The following is a 19,817-nucleotide window of genomic DNA, read 5'->3' as shown; positions in this document are numbered from 1 at the left end:
TCATTTTGATATGCCTGCATGCATTGCATTTAAAAGACTAGAGATCATAGACAGAAGGAAATACAGACTTAGGAAGACGGTTCCAGTGATGACTTGACCTGCTGTATACATGAAGGACTGAGAGCATTGGTTAACCCCTGAATTAGACGATTGAACAGAAAAGGGGTTTGAGTGTGCTGTTAGATAGGTGCTATGCACCTGCCATAATGGAGGAGGGATGCAAGCACAGTTCAGAGGAGCAATGACCTTAAAAGCAGTGCACAGCAAAGAGATAATGACACAACACCATAATGAAGAAAGAGAGGATGAAGTGAGTCAGTATGAGGAGGAAAGTTGAAAAGACAAAAAGCCTTTGATTCCACCCTGTTTAAAACAGCTGTATATGGGAAGTTTCCCACACATGACAGCTGTATTCCATATATAGGTGAATGACACCTCTGCACAATGTCAACAGTTGCATAAAAAAAAGAAAAAAAAGCAAGTTGGCTTAGCACATCTAATCTCTTGGAAGTAGATTTTGCAAGAGAGGCAATGTGATCTTTTCATTATAAATCCCATGAGAATGAAACCTCAAGAATACTGAGATGATGAAGGATTGAGTTGTATACTGCTGAATACTAAAGGACACACCCACAGAAAATTTTGGTTGGTTGATGGATGTAGGAGCCAGGTTTTTCAAACATTTAAAACAACAAGGTTTCTCTTACCCCAATCAGAAATATAAGCTAAGTCAGAAATTAGGTGCGCCATATCCTCACTCTGTGACTGGTAAAGTAATTGCAGAGATGGATGTTGTGAGATACAGATGGACAATGAACATTGGAGTCATCAATGTATAAGTGGATAGGGTTAGATGTGCAGCTCAGGTCAATAATTAAAGAGGAGAGATAGTGAGAGGTAGGAGATAGAAGGACAGCGCTGAAATTGTCCAAAGTGGGACTCGAGGAGAAAGTCTGGGTGAAGAATTCTGCCTTTTCACTAGAAGAAACAACAACACAGCCTTCACAGTGGTGAAGAGAATAAGGATATTGATTCCCTTATCTCTGAGGTTACATTCTATGACCTCGTCCCAGGTCTTTTGGGGGTCTGCCTCTTGCAACCCCACTTCTGACATTCACACTTCTCACCTTCTCCATCCCACTGTCATCTTCCATCCTCTCAACATGCCCAAGCCATCTCAATCTAACCCTTCTCATCACAACACCAATACATTCAAGTCCCATTCATCCTTCCAACTATTCAGGAAGGATGGAACTGGAATTTGGTGCAGTGATAAAGAGGGGTACAAACAAAATTATCCATAGTTAGGCAAAGAATAGACTTGGCACAATCCCGGGCAGAAACATAAAGAGATGAGATTCAGGGGTAGGTTGGTGCCAGTACCTTTTGTAGGCCTTCTCCTTGTGGACAGCATTAAAACAAGCATGATTAAACCGAAGCCTTTTTTGCATTAGTTAGATGGCAAGAGAATGGAATGTATTCTTCCATCCCTGAGAGAGTAAACTCCATAATGTGCCAAGCACACCCAGATCCTTCTCAGTAATGGAAGCAATAATCATTCCTGGAAAAATCAAAGCAATACTGCCTGAGGGCCTCCCAATCTGCAGCTCCAAAGTGCCAAAGATGCAGCTTCTTGGGGGGATCCAAAACCCTTACTGGAGTGACAGAACAGGTTAAGGTGATTAGGCTGTGACTGGAGTAGCTTAACAGGGAAGAGATTGAAAACAAGCGGAAGGGAAGGATTAGAAATGTTGGAACTCTCTCCGCAGCAGTCAGTGATACATGCAGCATGCTATACAAGCTGCTCTAGGTTATTAATGACAGAAAACGCCGATAGGCAACGATGGCCAGTTCAAAGTGTGCCATTGCAGTTCAGCCTACACACAGAGGACCCTTATCTGGTTAGAGTCTAGAAATACCATATTTTGCCTCTCTTTGGACACAAACTAAACCACCCAGACAACAGAAATAGCTCAATACTGGCATAAACACAGTAAACATAAAAAAATGTTAAAAAATTCATAATGTTTTTTCTTATGAAACCTCCCATATTATGTACATTACTAATTTTGTTCATAATACACATATCTAGTAATTTCAAACCATTTCAGTGACCCTGAAATTTTCTGGGGGTGAAAATATGGATACTTCTTATAGCAAAGTTTTTTCGCTCCTCCTGTATGTGTTCACTAGTGTGTATGCAGTAATTTTGTGAAATTTTTTGTGCTTCATTGCAAAGAACAGAATGGGTTTAGGAAGCTCAAAATTGCACTGCCAGGTGCACCAGACGTTCCTCTTCAATTTGGTCATCATCATCATCATCCGGATCTCCTTTCCCACCCTAGGGCAGAGTGAGGAGTAGCAATGTCCAGACCTTTCAAATCTGCCAAATCCAATGGGCCATGCTTCCATTCACTCACCATTCAAGCCCCCAGAATCCTGGCTCTATAGGATACGCCAAAAACATTCACCACATTCTGTGGCTTCACATAAACTTATCTGATTGAGTCAATCTGGACGCTGCCACGTTAAAAAGGGGTGCCAAATCCCTGATCATGCACTTCTTCTTACAACATTCATCCTGCCAGCTCAATCTCTTGTCAGTTCCCTAGCCTCACCAACTTCCAAACCTCTCTTCCTCACACAGTCATCCACCATATCTCTCTACCTTCTCCTTGGCCTACCTTGCCTCCTCCCTCCTTCAAGTTAGCTCAGGTATACCTTTTTCACCACTCCATTGTTATCCACTCTCTCCACATGACCACACCACCCCAGTACACTCTCTTTGATTCTGATGTCCACCGACTTCCTCACTCCACATCTTTCATGAATCACATTATTTCATATCCTATCCACCCTCTGTACTCCACATATACTCCTCAGCAGTCCCATCTCCACTGCTTTTACTCTTGACTTTTGCACCAGCTACCTTTCTACCTTATGTCACTCTACTTTCCACTTCTTTTACACATTTTCCTCTCTTTTCTATCACTGTACCCAGGTACTTGAACTCTCTCACCAATTCCAGTCTCTCTCCCTTCACTGTAACATTGCACTGGGAGCCACCTTCTCTTTCAATAACCATCACTTCACTCTTTTCTACATTTATTCTCAAGGCACGACGCTCGCAGGCATCAGCAAAATTCTGCTCTAGCCTACCAAGGTCTTGTCCAGCATTTGCAAGCAGTACTGCATCATCAGCATACACCAAATTTGAGATATTCCATCCATCACCATTCATTACCAACGGCATCCCTCTCTCCATTACTTGGGTTTTTACTTCTCTAATCACCCCATCCATGTATATATTGAACAACCATGGGGACATCTCACAACCTTGCTGCACGCCCGCACTGATCATGAACCATTCACTTAGATGCCCATTAACCCTTACACATGCCTCACTACCATCATAAAAACTCTTGACGGTACCTAGCAGCTTACCATCTACACCATACATGCGCAAAACTTTCTACAATCCCTCTCTGTCCACTTTGTTGTATGCTTTTTCCAGATCCATGAATGCCATAAACATCTTATGGTCCTTCTCACAAGCCTTCTCTGCCATCTGTCTCACTGCAAATATTTGATCCACACATCCTCTGCCACTCCTAAAGCCACTCTGTTCATTGCTCACTAGGACTTCTGGGATCTCTCTTACTTTTTCTATAATAATTCTTCCATATACCTTCCCTAGCACACTCAATAAATTTATGCCACGATAATTCTTGCATTCACTTCGCTCACCTTTATTTTTGTATCGGGGTACAATCACAGCCTTTTCCCACTCTACAGGCACAGTTACACTCATCCATGCCTTCTTACATATCTCCAACAAGCATTTCATTCCACTCTCTCCACTGCAATTAAGCATCTCTGCATACACCTCATCAACCCCAGCAGCTTTCCCATTTTTCGGCTGCTTCACAGTATTCTTCACCTGTGTAAGTGTCACGTCTCCTGGCACTGCATTCCTTCTCTGCACACCCCCAAAACCAATCATGTGTACAGCCGCTCTACTCTCTCTATTTCCATCTGGTCCCTACTTCATCCCTCAATTTGGTAAGGGAAAAAAAAAAAAATCAATATTCGAAATTTGAAAATACGGTGCAGGGGCAGGCCACTGGGTCCCAACAATTTCTGGACCCATGGCCACAGAGGGGCTAAGTGGGCTGTTGCTAGGTAATGAATTGCTGCCTAACAACCAAAACCTTGTGGACACAACTAGGTCATAGGCTGGTCATTGCATCTGGGCTTGGTTGGAATTGGTTAATTCTGATGGGTAGAAGTGCCTCCCACAATTAAACATGACTGCTAGGGATGCTAAGGCCAATCTTTGCAGGGTTGTCACTTGAAATCTAGAGGAGAGAGGGGAAAAATGGATAGAATGCTTCCAAGAGGGAATGACCTCAAGATTATGCATAAAAAGAGTCAGAGTTTTCTACGCCCATTAGTAATGCTTCAACATCAAAACATGAAAAATATGAAAAAGTGATTTTTCGGCCATTGATAGGCAACTACTTGTTGCCTAGCAACCAAAACCTTTCAGACACAACTAGGTCATAGGTTGGTCATTGTGTCCAGGTTTGGTTGGAATCAGCTAATTATGAACAGTATAAGTGCCTGCCACAAATAAACAAGAAAGAATACAAGACCATCCATCATCCAATTCTACATTGCCCCATGAGGAGCATAGGAGCCCGGGACTAGGCAGTTGGTCTCGACAATTAAGATGAGTGACCAGCCTTACTCATCCCTGAGTGGCATTATATGAGCAATCAACCCCAACCATCCCTTGGATATAAACCCTCACCGGCTCAATCCGACTGGAGCACAGTAATTACCCACTAAACCACCAGGCGCTAAAATTTGGTTATATGGTTACCACCCAACATAGTAAATGGTTTCCTGGTGTACAGGAAACCATTTGGCTTGTCACTCAGTGTAGAGTCACCCACACGCAGAAGGAAGTGGAAAGAATGAAGGAAAGAAAGACAGAAGAGAGAGTGTAAAGTTACCCATAGGCAGAAGGACAAGGAAAGAATGAAGGAAAGTAAAACAGAAGAGGATGGAAGGAAAGAAGGATGGAGATGAGGAAAGGGCAGACACCCAACAGCAGCACTACACAGAGTGAGTGGATGGTGAGCGCCCCTACCTACCACAAGAAAGAAAGAAAATGCAACTAACAATATGGACTGCATGGAGCTGGCCAAAAGATGTAGGCTTGTAAACAAGTTGGTGGAGGTGCCCATCATTCACTCACTCGATGTGGAACTACACTAATGTAACTCTGGTCACTCACTCTACTCTGAGTGACAAGCCAAATGATTGCCTGTTGTTGTTATTGTTATTTAACCCCGGTCTATCTGGCTGAGTAGTCTAACTGATCACAGGTATGTGCTTCTGTGGGACTATCCTAAAGTCAGAATAAAATACATTCATCATACAGGTAACCAGGATCCCCTTGTCAAAGACAATGACTCATGAGGCTTGGAATAGGGTCCTTCCCACAACAAAGTGCAGGGAAATATGAGGAAGTTTGGTTCCTGAGTGAACACCACAGATGGCTCCACCAAAGGTGTACAATGCTACAATATATAAGCTCCTGGAAAACAGGAAACTATTTGCTACACTGAGTGGTAACCATATAACCAACCTCATGTGTTCCCTGTGGGTCAAGGAAGTGACAATGAAGGTCTACAGAAGGTTACTCGTTTCGTTTCGTTCGTTTCGTTTTTAAAGGCTCCAACATGCTTGCATGTGTCGGCCTTGGTCACCTAATGGCGGCTCTCCACGCTGCACGATCCATTGCAGCCTCCCTGTTCAGTCCCTTAACCCTAAGGTCACACTTAATGACCTCGTCCCATGTCTTTCTCGGTCTACCCCTCATAACCCCACCCCCAATATTAACACTTCTCACCTTCCTCACCCAATTATCATCCCCCATCCTCTCCACATGTCCAAACCACCTCAATCTACCTCTCCTCATCACAACACCAATACACTCCAGTCCCATCCTAGCTCTCAACTCTTCCATTGTAAACCCAGCCCCTCCAGGCCTTGGACACAGGGACGCACTGCACATCCACCTAATCATTGTCATTTCTGTACGTCTCAGCCAGCGAATGTCTTCCTCCTTCACTGTCCAGGTCTCACTGCCATACAGCATTACACTCCTGACACATGCTGCATACAAAGACCCCTTAGCACGTAGGGAGAGCCCTCTCAATGTCAGGAGAGGCAAGAGCTCCCTGAACTTCTTCCAACCACTTCTCGCCCTAGCCACAGAGCTAGCTCCAGCCACACCTCCAGCACACAACATGTCTCCCAAATAACAAAACTCTTCCACACACTCAAGAGATTCACCAGCAAGTTCAATCCTTTCACGTCTGACGATCTCCACCTGCTCACCCCGGCACGCCGTACACATAAAATCAGCATTATTTCGCAGTCTACCTCTGATACCACTACATCTCTTATGCACCCATTTATCACACACACTGCATAAGATGGTTAAAAGACTAACAAGCCTTGGACTCAAATGAACCAACAGTTGATAGCCATGGAACAGACAAAAGATATTCTGTGAATGGTGACACAGAACGTGAGAGGTGCGAATGATGAGGTTAAAGGATGGAAGACTGTGCACGTACTTGAGGATGCAAAAGCTAATACACCAGTTTGATGGTTGACCAAGACTAGGTAAAAATTGTGCAAGAGAATGGAAGTATGGACTAGGCATGTTAGCTAAAGTGGATGAGAATCCCAGGGCAAAGAGGGATGTACGCTCTGCTATGTGTAAGAAGTGGAAGGAAAACATAAGGGAGTACGGATCAGTTGGATCAAGAACTGTGTGGGTAAGAATGAAAGTACATCTACAAGGAAGGGCTGCTGTATGTGTCATGCTCCAGCCAAGGACTGAGCAGTTAGAGTAAAAGCACAGTTCTAGGAATGTGAAGAAGTACACTTTGAGTAGTGAGAGAGTGTTAGAGTAAAAGAACATTTTTAAGAGAGTGAAGATGTATGCTTGGAGAAGATTGACAGTTATGACAGTGTTAGAGTAACGGTACATTTTTTGGACAGTGAAGAAGTATGCTTGGAAAGGTCTGATAGTAGTGAATGTTTCTGGCAGGAAAAATGAACTGTAAAGTGGAGAATATAAGAACAGATATGGTGGTTGGGGTATACTCACTTAACACTTAAATTAATGGAAATTGTAGTGTCCTTTATGATTGTGCCGGGAAGGAACTGATATTACCCAATAGCATCTTCAGGCACAAGCTCATCCACAGGTCTACAAGGCAAGCAATAAGAGGGATGGAAGGCAAGTTGACTGAACTTACTGTGTGACAATGACTGATTATATATTTGTGAAGATAACTCCATGAGAAGAACTGTGCTTGATACTTGTGTAAAGGGATAAGGGAGTTGCTGGTCTGATTGTTATGTGTGTCAAGGATAAAGGAGCAAAAGCAATGGGTAAAGAGAGGTAGAGGAATCAGTTATTGCAAAGATTAAAAAAGCTGAAGCAAGAAATTGGGCAGATATGACTTGGAGCATATGGAGAAGGTGTAAGGTGTAAGTAAGGTATTCACAGAAATTCATGCATTATGTGAGGTGGTGTGTGGGGTAATGAGAAGGGGTAAGGGGGTGAATGAACAGTGTTGTAGAATGAGGATGTGAAACAAGCTGCGGAACGGATGAATGCATATAATTACTGGACAGGAGGTTGAGGGACTGAGGATGTGAAGAGAGAAGATTGAGCTGTATGTTTGAGGGACATAAAGACAATAGTGTGAAGGAGGACAAATGGAGTGGATGAGTAGTCTGGAAGAAACGTGAGTGTAAAATGGTGAGAATATAAGGAAGGAGGTAAAGAATGTAGAATGGGGTTATATGACAGGCACCATAGGAGTGAAAGATAAAAATGACAAAATGCTCAGGGAGAAGAAAGAGAGAGTGATCAGATGGAAAGAGTATTTCATTGAGCTTTTGAATGTAGACAGCAAGGGCAGGAGTACTATAAGAAGTTGGAAAATCGCTGGAAGAAGACCTCAGACAAGGAGTGAAGAAAGGATTGGTAGGACAGAGTTGTGTGAAGTACTGAAGAGAGTAAAAAATGGGGAAGCCACAAAGAAATGATGGAACATGTGGTAAAATAATGAAATATGAGCAAGAGATTGTAATTTTAATAGATCTCAAATATGTGCAAACTGGTCTGGGTGGATGGTAGGCTCAGAGGACTGGAGGCCAAGTATGGTAGTTCCCTTGCACAGTCAGCTTGCCAATTATGCAGAAATCTGGTTGGTAACACATTACGCATTTGGAAAACCATGTTATAGAAGACAGGGCCTGTGCAGAAAAGGAATATGGTTGGTACCTACCGGAGTGTCATTCCTAATGACCCCCCAAAACCAGCCCTAACCTTCCCTAAATTGGCCTTGAACAGAACACTCACAAGTAGGACTAACAACAAAGTCATTGAAAAAAAAAAAAAAAAGTATGAACACCTGTTGTACTTAACCCCCAAAGACTGCAATTCTCCCACCCTGTCTGGATGCAGACTTGCATTTAGGGTCTGATTTTTCAACTTTCACCAAGGTAAATTTTGGCCATATTGATTTCAAAATCTTCATTTTATACACCAGAAAATGTAGATTTTACTCTCACATAACTAATGGTTACAGCACTATCGACCATCAAAAATAAAAATTGTTACCCCTCACATAGAGAGAGCGAGAGAAAAAAAATTTCACCAAAGTAAATTTTGGTCTTACAGATTTGAAGAGCTTGATTTTACACACCAGAAAATGTGTATTCCACTCTTATATATCTAATGGTTACCGCACAATCAACTGTCAAATATTAAAGTCACTCCTCGCTATGAGTGAGAATGGGACGTCACTGAGGTGGACAGAGTAGAGGGAGGGCATCAAGAGGGGGGAGGGGGAAAGGGAGGGAATATGCCCGCCACACAAAGCCAACACAGTCTACAGGAGGTATGGAGGGCGATTTGTGTGGGAGGAGACACTGAGGGCAGGACCCAATGGAGCAGAGGGAGGTGGAGAAAAGGCAGGGGGGAGGACCCATCCCCACCCCGTCTAGGGGGGACTAATCAGGCCAGACACCACTAGATATTGTACTTCCTATTGACAAGGCTCCATATATGTCACCAAAGAGGCAGGAATACCTTGTACCAGTTTTTGGTAGCTTGTACACAATCAATGATATTAGGACTATGTACCATGGCTTTAACACATCAATAGATGATCACAGAGCTTTAGGTGTTACGCTGTAATGGTAGCCAAGCTTCATGTGAAGGGGGAGGGCAAGAAAGAGCTGTGCAGTGGGCTTCTGAGTAGTCAAGTGCCATTATGGGAAGGAGGTCTTTGAGAGGAGTACATTCAAATACTTGGGTGGTGTGATAAGCAAGGGCCAGAGTTCTGAGGATGACTAGAAAAAAAGAGTAAAGCAAAGAGAGTACACTGAGGGCTGTGATAACGAACAGGGAGATACCGGTAATTATGGTAATCAGGAAGTCAATGGACGATCCTCTCTAACATAAAAAAATGACCACTCTAACATACAAAAATGAAGGCTGGACTCTGTTGAAAGGAAAGAAGTCCTAAGTGACAGGAATGGAAATAAGTAATCTGACAGAAGCATACGGAAGTATACAGACAGACAAATGACGAAGTTCATGAGCACTGTAGAGTTTATGTAAATGTTTTCAAATATGTGAGAAGTACCATGAGATGGTCTGGCCATGTGGAAAAAATGGAAAATGAAAGACTAAGAGAGTGTATGTTAGTGAAGAGGGAAAGGGGGAGGAGAAGACCAAGGCTAAGGTGGAAGGATGGGGTGGAGAGGTATATGAATGAGTGTGGTGTGAGGTAGGAGAAGGGCAGCTTGATGGTGGAGCACAGGGTGACAAGGAGGCAATGTGCTTGCAGCTACCCCTTCTGAGATTAAGGTGTCTGGCTATAGAAGGAAAAAGCTGCTGAAACTGGTTAACAACATTACTTCAAACACATGCCCACATATAATGTGTAAAATTTAGGTACCATGATAGGTACAAGTCAGGAGAACTTTTCCTCATCTATTTATCTATTGCCAGACGCCTTAATCTCGTAAGAGGTGGCCACAAGCAAATTGCCTCTATGTCGCCCTTTCCACCACCATTTCACTGCCCTGCTCCCAGCTCACACAAGCCTCCCTCATATACCTCTCCACTCCATCTCTCCATCTCATCCCCGGCCTCCTCCACCCTCTCCTCCTCTCCACCACACACACATTCACTCTCCTCATCAGTCTCTCGCTCTCCATCCTCTCCATATGGCCAACAAACCTCAAAGTATTTCTCCTAATGCTTTCTATCCCATCCATATCCACACCACAACACTCCTTCACTTCCTCATTTGTCTGCCTGTCTCTCCATGTGACTCCACATGCTCCTCTCAAATACTGTAACTCATTTCCACTGCTCTCACTCTTGACTTGTTTCCCTCTAACAAGGTCCAAGCTTCACTTCCATACGTTAGGGTTGGTATCACAATACTGTCATGCAGCGACTTTTTTACTTTCAAGCTCACTTCCCTGTTTCTTATTACTGCTTTCAATGAATCAGCAACCTTCCTTCCTTGTCGTACCCTTTCAAACACTTCATCCTCTAAATTTCCATCCTTACTCATCATACTACCCAAGTACTTAAATGCACTCACATTTTCCATTTCCTCCTCATCCAACCCCACTGTACATTCAGTAACTTCATTTCTCTCGAAGACTATCACTTTACTCTTCCCTACATTCAACTTCGGATTCTGTTTCTTACACACACTCCCAAACTTATTCACCAAGCCTTGCAGCTCCCCTTCGTCTTCACTTAACAACACAGTATCATATGCAAACAATACAGGGAGTTTCCAAATGCTGTCCTCTCTCATTAGGGCCCCTTTTCTTCATCATTTATAAATAACAGATTAACAAACAAGCACTCATGCTAGACTAAATTTAAATTCAAATGTACCTAACTTTCTTTACAGGTTCTGTTGCACTAAATGTTTTATCACTGACAAAGATTCATTGGCAACACTGTCTTACGAAAGCAATGTGCTGTGTGTGTGTGTGTGTGTGTGTGTGTGTATTTACCTATTTGTATTTACCTATTTGTAGTATACAGGAATTGAGCAATGCTCGTGTTGTCCTGTCTCCATATCCACATTTATCAAGTCTACCTTTACACACATGAATGTTTTTCTCATGCACCACCTCTTTGTCTAAGTCGTTCCAAATATTTAAGAATATACCTAATTGTGATATACACGGAATGTACTATGCTCGTGGGTTTCCGTCGCTGTTTCTCAATAAGTCGAATTTAACTTTAAACTCGTTTAAGTTTTTAGACTGGACGATCTCTTTGTCCAGGCTATTCCATAAGTCTATACTTATGTAAGGAAAGCTATATTTCTTGATATCCTTCAAGCAGCTTGACTTTTTCAATTTCATTCCATGTCCTCTTGTTGCTCTCTTATCCCATACAAACAGATCTTCTTTGTCAATTTTATCTACTCCCACCATGGTCCTGAACACCGCAATCATGTCTCCCCTCTTCCTCCTTTCCTCTAACGAAGGCAAATCCAGTTTTTCCAGCCTCTCTCTGTATGACAGGTCTGTCAGACTGGGGACCATCTTGGTTGCTGTTCTTTGTATTCTCTCAATCTTGTTTATATCTTTCTTTTTGTGTGGGGACCACACTACCGCTGCATATTCTAACCTGGGGCGGATCATGGCCACTATCAATTTTTTCATCATTTCCTCATCCATATAATGAAATGCTACTCTTATGTTAGTCAAGAGCTTATAAGTCTCTCCAACTATCTTGTTAATGTGCTTTTCTGGTGACAAACTATCTTGGACCAGCACTCCCAAATCTTTCTCTTCTCTCCTTATTGTGATTAATTCATTACCCAAAAAATAATTCAGTGATGGTCTCCTGGTACTTTTACCCATTTCCAATATTTTACATTTCTTTACATTAAATTTCATTTCCCACGTCCGGCTCCAATTGTGTATCCTATCCAAATCCTCCTGCAGTATTTTACAATCCTCCTCAACCTCTATCTTCCTCAAGATCTTTACATCATCAGCAAACAGACTCGCATAACTGTTCACTCCATCTACCATATCATTTACATAAATCAGGAACATTACTGGCGCCAACACTGAGCCTTGAGGGACTCCACTTGTTACTTCCCTCCATCCAGACATCTTTTCCTTTATTACTGTCCTCATTTGTCTGTCTCTCAAAAAGTCTCTCATCCATTCCAGAAGTTTCCCCTTTAGTCCTCCTATATATTCTAGTTTCCACATTAGTCTCTTATGAGGTACCTTGTCAAAGGCCTTCTCTAAGTCTAAGTACACACAATCCACCCAACCATCTCTCTCCTGTACCACATCAATCGCTCTTGAGTAAAAGCTCAACAAGTTTGAAACACATGACCTTCCACTTCTGAATCCAAACTGACATTCAGCCAAAATATTCATCTCTTCCAGATATTTTATCCATTTGTCTTTCAGGATTCTCTCACACAATTTTGCGACCATGCTGGTTAGAGACACTGGTCTATAATTCAGGGGTTCTTCCCTGTTTCCTCCCTTGTAAATTGGTACCACATTTGCCCTCTTCCATTCTTTTGGCACTTTCCCCTCTTCCAGTGAGCACAGAATTAAGCTGTGAATTTTATCCGCCAGTTGTTCTCTGCATTCCTTCAGTACCCAATTAGAAATTCCATCAGGTCCTGGGGCTTTCCTTACATCTTGAGTTTCCAGTAATTTATACACTTCCTGCACCTCCACTTTTATATCTTTCATCACCGGAACATTTCTAATCACTCCCTCCCCTTCCACAAGCTCCTTTTCTTTAGTGAAAACTGACTGGAAACGTTTGTTCATTATTTCTGCTTGCATTGCCGCATCATTAAAGACCTCTCCATCTACTTTCAGCTTGGTGATTCCTTCCTTTTGTTTCAGTTTGCCATTAACAAATCTATAAAACAGTTTGGATTCATCCTTGCATTTGTCAATTATACCTTTTTCAAAATTCCTTTCTTCTTCCCTACGTATTCTTGTGTATTCGTTTCTTGTTCTTTTATATTCTTCCTTTGTTCTGTCGTTACCTCTCTTTCTCCAATTGTTCCACGCCTTATCTCTCTCTTTTTTGGCTATCATACACCTTCTATTAAACCACTCCTTTTTCCTGTTTTCTTTCCCTCTTACTCTTGGTACAAATTTTTCCACTCCCAAATTATACAGTAGAGGTCTAGAAAGATATCCCACTTCCTCTGTATCTCTCTTGTTTCTCTGAATTTTCTCCAATCCGCATTTTCAAAAAAGTTTCTCAATCCTGTAAAATTTGCTTTGCCAAAGTTGTATCTTCCCTATCTATGAAGCTCGTCTCTTGGCTCGACGTTTCCTATTAACATCTGGAACTCAATGACCACGTGATCACTTTTTCCCAAAGGACAGAGATATTCCAATGATTCTATTACATCAGGTTCTTTGGTGAACAGTAAATCTAACCTTGCTGGTGTGTCCTCACCTCGAAACCGTGTCTCTTCTTTGACCCACTGCGTCATCACATTATTCATTATTATATTTAATAACATAGTACCCCACGAATCCTCGCCGCCTCCCGAGTACCATTCCTCCCAGTTCACCTCTTTACAATTAAAGTCACCCACCAAAATTATATTATTGCTTTTCTCAATCATTTTTTGCAAGTAGCTAGCCATATCTGACAACATCTCATGGTATTCGTCATCCTTCCATGCTCTCGTCTTTGGGGGAACATACACTACCGCCATATCTCTCTTAACATTCTCTCCAGTTTCTAATTTCATATATATCACTTCAGCCCTGCCTTCTCCCATTTCCACAGTATCTACATTTATGTTGTTCTTCACTGCTATCATCACTCCTCCTCCCTTTTTTTCTTTTCTGTCTTTTCTCCACAGTTTGTATTTACCATCTCCCAAATGAACATCAATATCTTCTCTTAATTTGGTCTCTACAAAGCACATGACATCAGGTTCATGTTCTCTCAAGAAATCATTAATTTCGATCCTTGTCGATATGAAACCATCAACATTAGTATATATCACCTTCAAATTATTTTTGACATTATTAATACCCTCTTCTCTCCTACTCTCTGTCCGTACCACTTCCTCAACTTCTGATCTTTCACAACCATCCCCCCTAGTTTCCTTCACTTCTATTTCCTTAAATACCATTTCCTTACTTTCATATCCAATACTCTCCAAAAAAAAGTATTACGTTCTTCCTCTGTCCTCTTATCATTTTTTTCCTTTACTTCTTCCTTTAATGATTTTAAAGCCTCTCTTTCTTCTTCATTCAGATCTTTTCTTATTATAATATTTTCCATCCCCGCCTCTTTGCTTAATTTCCAGGTCACTTTAAGTATCTCATTTATTACACTTTCTGATGTAAACTTGACTCTCATTGGTCTTGTTTCCCCTTTCTTATAAGGCCCTATCCTCCTTACTTCCTCAATTTCTTTTACCCACTTGTTTCCTTCGGGGTCAATCTTGCCTAATATTCCTCTCACCATGTTCGTGTCTCTCTCGAGTCTTGCGAACCTAACCTTTTCTTCCTCTTCCCTGTTTCCAAATACTATTACACATCTGTTCCTTTCTACAGTTTCTCTCACTATTTTCTCTTTTTTCTTCAGTATTTTCACTACATTTTCTTCCATTTCTTTCTTGTTCATTTCCCTTTCTTCCTGGATGATCTCTCTTAAGCTGACCACTTCTTTCTGTTCTTCCTCTACGTGTGCCCACTTTGCCTTGTGTTCTTCTAGTACAGTACTCACCTTCTCCGTTTTATTAGTACTCTCTTCAAGTTTCCTCCTCAGTTCAACATTTTCCCTCTTCAAATTCTCAATCTCTTCATTGGCTGTTTCGTTGGACTGGATTAGACTCTGTATGGTGGTTTCCGTATTTCCTGACACATCCTTTATCACTAGATTCTCTACTTTTTTTTCGAGTTCACTAATCCTCATAATTAATGTTTTCACCAGGTCCATGACATTAGTATTAGCATCAAATCCTTGAAATTCCATTCCCTCATTGTTTACATTTTCGGCCATCTTTAACGTACCGGTCAAGTACCTAAACAGCTGTTACCAATAAGCCACAAACATTCATGTATACTATTGCCAACAAATCTTTACATTTTTGGTAGTCTACCAACTTTCATTATTTTAAATTTAAAGAAAGACCCTAGGAGACAGGACAGACAAAATTCCTGAAACTACTCAAGGTCAGGAGCGATGCCTGGGACGTCCTCTCTCTCCGGCTGTTCGTGTGTGTGTGTGTGTGTGTGTGTGTGTGTGTGTGTGTGTGTGTGTGTGTGTGTGTGTGTGTGTGTGTGTGTGTGTGTGTGTGTGTGTGTGCTTACTTACAGAGAAGTGTAGTGAGAGCTTGCGAGGCCTCTTTAAGCACCTTCTCCAGCCATGACCCCACCTCCTTCCTGATGTAGTCCTTTTGTAATGTCCTGGTACTGCTCTGCACTGCTGGCCTGGTGGGGGGAAGTATATAGATGAATACATTTCATTTTCCAGGGCTCCAACATGCTTGCACACATCAGCCTTGGTCAGTGAATGGCTGCTCTCCATGCTGCTCAATCTCTAGCAGCCTCTCTATTCAGTCCCTTATGACTGAGGTCACACTCAATGACCTTGTCCCAGGTCTTTTATGGTCTACCTCTCGCAACCCTACCCCTAAAGTTAACACTTCTCGCTTTCTGCACCCAAGTATTATCCCACATCCTCTTCACATGCCCAAATCATCTCAACCTATCTCTCCCCATCACAACACCAATACACCTCAGTCCCATCCTAACTCTCAACTCTTCCATCGTAACCCTAGCCCCCCCCAGGCCTTGCACTCACAGACACATTGCACATCCACCTAATTATTGTCATTTCTGTATCTTTGAGCCTGCAAATATCCTCTTCCTTTACTGCCCAGGTCTCACAATCACATACCATTACACTCTTAACATATGTCGCATACAAAGATCCCTTAGCACGGACGGAGAGCCTTTTCAGTGTCAAGAAAGACAATAACTTCTTGAACTTCTTCCAACCACTCCTCACTCTAGCCACTGAGCTAGCTCCAGCCCCACCTCCAGCACACTACATAGCTCCCAGATAACAAAATTCTTCCACACACTTAAGAGGCTCACCAGCGAGTTCAATCCTTTCATGCCTGACAATCTCCACAGGCTCTCCCCTACACACCACACACATGAAATCAGTATAATCTCGCAGTCTACCTCTAATACTGCTACATCTCTTATGCAACCACTTATCACAAACACTGCACAAGATTGAATTACTTCTCATGTCCTTGTGGCAAACTGCACATGGCCACTCTCCCTCTTCTTTGACTGTACCGCCACCAGCTCAAGATACCGTCACTTTTGTTTTATCTGCATTTACTCTTAAACCCTTGTGCCCCAAACCATCACTCCACTACCTAAATCTTTCCTCTGTGCCTCCCTTTCATTCTCTGCAATCAACACTAAATCATAAGCATACAACATCTCCCATGTGAGTCCATTTCTGAAGTCACGTGAGAGGGCTTCAAGTATCACGATAAACAACCAGGGGCTCAAAACTGACCCCTGATGCACACCAACATTCAAGGAATACTCATCACTTAAATCTCCATTCACCCTTACCTGGGTGCGAGCACCCACATAAATAGCCATAACCACTCTAATCAGCCACTCTTCAATCCCAAGCTTTCTCAATGCCCAATTCATCACCTGCCTAAGGACTTTGTCAAAGGTCTTCTCCATATCAACAAAAACAAAGTACAGATCCCTCTTCTTTCCTGCATATTTTTCCAGAGGTTGTCAAACAATGAATATGGCATCACTGGTGTCTTTGCTTGGCATAAACCCAAACTGCATCTCATCCACATTCACCCTTCTTTCATTCCCAGAAAAGCCTTCTTTTCTCCTTAACTGCAGCTTCTACACCCTCATTCCACCATCAAGTTACTTTATGTCTTGGGAGGCCCCCCCTGTCCATCCACAGATTGAATGAGTAACTCTCAAGACATTGTTCTTGAGGACTCTGTACTGTTCATTAACACTTCTTTCAACATCTCCCTGTTCAGCCACCACTCTACTCATCTCACAATAGAAGGCATCCCTTACTGCTTGGTTTTTCAACTTCCATATTTTCCTCCTAGGTGCACAGGTCCTCTTTTTCATCAACCGCTCCTTAAGCACCTTGTCACATATCAGTAACTTGTGTTGCAGCACACACTCCTTGCTCCCTATAATTTTTTTTTTTTTTTTTAAAGGAAGATGGAACCAAAGTCTACAAGTCTGGTGAGTAAATAATCAGGCAGCATGTGCAGTAGTGGGCATAGTAAAGGTCCTCTCATTCGACATCTTCAGGACCAAGCAGGTGACTAAAGAGCATAAACTGCCGGATGACCGGGAAAATCTGCCAATAAGTTTCTAGCAATCATGGTCAGTCACCCCAATGCAATCACAGTGTCTAGCAAGTATTACTGGTCAACCCTAAGTACTAATATTTCATAAGCAACTTATATTTAATGTACTTAATGATGCAATACACATGAACTTACCTTAACCTAGGTGTATTTACATACGTACACTGTAAAATAGCACGATGAAGTTTTCAAACTTTTGAAAGGTCCCGTTCACAAAACCAGACACTCACGAGTCACGATGGCCAACGGCGCATACAGCGTTGGCAAGCAGAAATCTTCAAAAGCCCTAAGGTCAACTTTAAAATGCCCTAAGATATAGGTGAACTGTTCAAATTTTCGCACTAAATTGGACTTCAAAATGCTCCAGATATACTGTATAAGAAAATCTAATGTATATTGGTACAAAATTATTATGAAAATCGCTAAATTATTATAAAAAGCGCTAGATTTTGCACCAACACCGCCAAATTGGCAACTATGGGCACACAGGTGCCAATGGCGAGCCGGTGACCCTGTCGCAGGACCCAATTGGCTCAGCATATGTGCCGTAAGAGCAGAGAAATTTTGTAATAGGGCTATTTATGAAAACTGCCGAAAGACCAGAAATACCATAAAACCAGACGCCGAATGAGCGGACTTTTACTGTGCAGTAACACCTCGCTATACGATCCCCCTTTATGCGATGTAAAAAAAAAAAACACTCTTTCCCTCCTATCGATGCCCAGTCCCCAGTTATCCGATTCTTTTTTTGAGCCACGCACACCAGGTGGGTACCCGTGCCCAGCAAGATGGCTGACATTGTTTACATGCGAAGAATCAACAGCAACTCTCTGCAGTGGCACAACCATTGCTGTCTTGTGGCGTGGGCTCCCACGCTCCAGGCATCCTTTTCCCAGCATCAGCGACCGAGTGAAGGCCTCCTTTGCACTTGCCTGTGCTATATCGTGTTACATCACCATCTTGCATTGCAACGTATTGTTGCTGATTGTAACTGTGTTCCCGCAGTGCTAGTAAACAGTGGAGTGTGATTTACTGTCATTCTGAATGATTTATTGTGTTAATTTTAGCTAAATAAGGTGATCATGTTTGGTAAGAGTGCTGCATGTGGTGGTGCTAGTGGTGCTAAGTGTGGTTCAAAGGTGGATTAGGTGAGCTAGAAACTTGTTGTGGACTCAACTGGGTGGGTTTTGGACTTGGATCGGGAGTGAATCCCAAGGCTCCCTAATGCATCTCTATACTTTCTATGTTTTAAGTTCCCTGGTAAATGATACTCCAGTTCAGCAATGGGTTTTCCCAAATGCATCTCACTGTCATAACAGGAACCAACAGTATAGTCAACAGCAGATGTGTCCCTATCGGCCTGTGTAATATGAGCATGCTGATCCGGAAACAATGTAAATAAGGTTATCTGAGAGCTAAGGTTTAAATGGCCAATATTTATGACATGTGATCAGTAATAATTTAAGAGTACTGTATATGAGTTAAGAGTAATATCAATATGCAGCAGGTGCTATTTAAAATGATACTGAAAAACATTATAACTATTGGTGCAAGAAATGTTTAAACCATGAACTCAGACACACTGGAGTATTTCTTGTGATGCTTTCAACATTACATGAAACATTACAGAAAGTCTTCAGAACTAAAGATTTGGTTACAAAGCAATAATGATTATATCATATACACTCTCAATAATATAAAGTACTGACAGTGAATGTTTCCCAATTATACAGTTTTGTCTTATTTACTTTAAATTACTTCTCCTCCTGCCCTCCCACCCTATATTTCACTTCCAACCATGTCTGGTTATCATTCATTTTATCACTACAGTTGAAAACTGTATGTCTAAGCAAAGTACAGAATCAATGTTGCTGTCATCATCATCAACTTGATCTCTTTTTCCCACCAAAAGACTGAGCAAAGTGGGGTCCAAAGATAAAGAAAAAACATGGTAGAGGGAGAATTATCAAAAGTTTTCCCAACTAAATCTCATTCAATCACCATTCAAGCTCCATGAATCCTGACTCCACTACAACATTGTAAACATGAACAAATGTATGCATTTCATAATAAATACAAGCTCTCCAAGCACCTTCACATCCCCATGAGTCACCTTCTCTCTCAACAACAATCATTTTGCTCCTTTGCATTTGCTGTCCTTCCAAGCCCAATGCTCAAAGACACTCACAGAACTCTGCACCAATCGCCAAGCTCTTGTCTACAACTGGGAAGGAACACAGAATCAGCTGCATACATCAGATCTGAGAT

The 19,817-nt window shown here is 42.1% G+C and overlaps 1 protein-coding gene across 1 annotated transcript in view; it reads right to left on the bottom strand.

The window, feature by feature from the left end:
* Cog1 (conserved oligomeric Golgi complex subunit 1) overlaps nucleotides 1–19,817 on the bottom strand; it is a 236,970-nt gene that overhangs the window by 139,856 nt on the left and 77,297 nt on the right. The window contains exon 7 of the mRNA XM_080268130.1: nucleotides 15,479–15,594. Coding sequence (XP_080124256.1) covers nucleotides 15,479–15,594 — 116 coding nt within the window. The remainder of the gene's footprint in view (nucleotides 1–15,478; nucleotides 15,595–19,817) is intronic.

Source organism: Coenobita brevimanus, chromosome 26, assembly GCF_032717465.1.
Source record: "Coenobita brevimanus isolate Jiangsu-jjx chromosome 26, ASM3271746v2, whole genome shotgun sequence".
Taxonomy (NCBI): Eukaryota; Metazoa; Arthropoda; class Malacostraca; order Decapoda; family Coenobitidae; genus Coenobita; species Coenobita brevimanus.
This window is presented reverse-complemented; position numbering and strand designations above follow the sequence as displayed.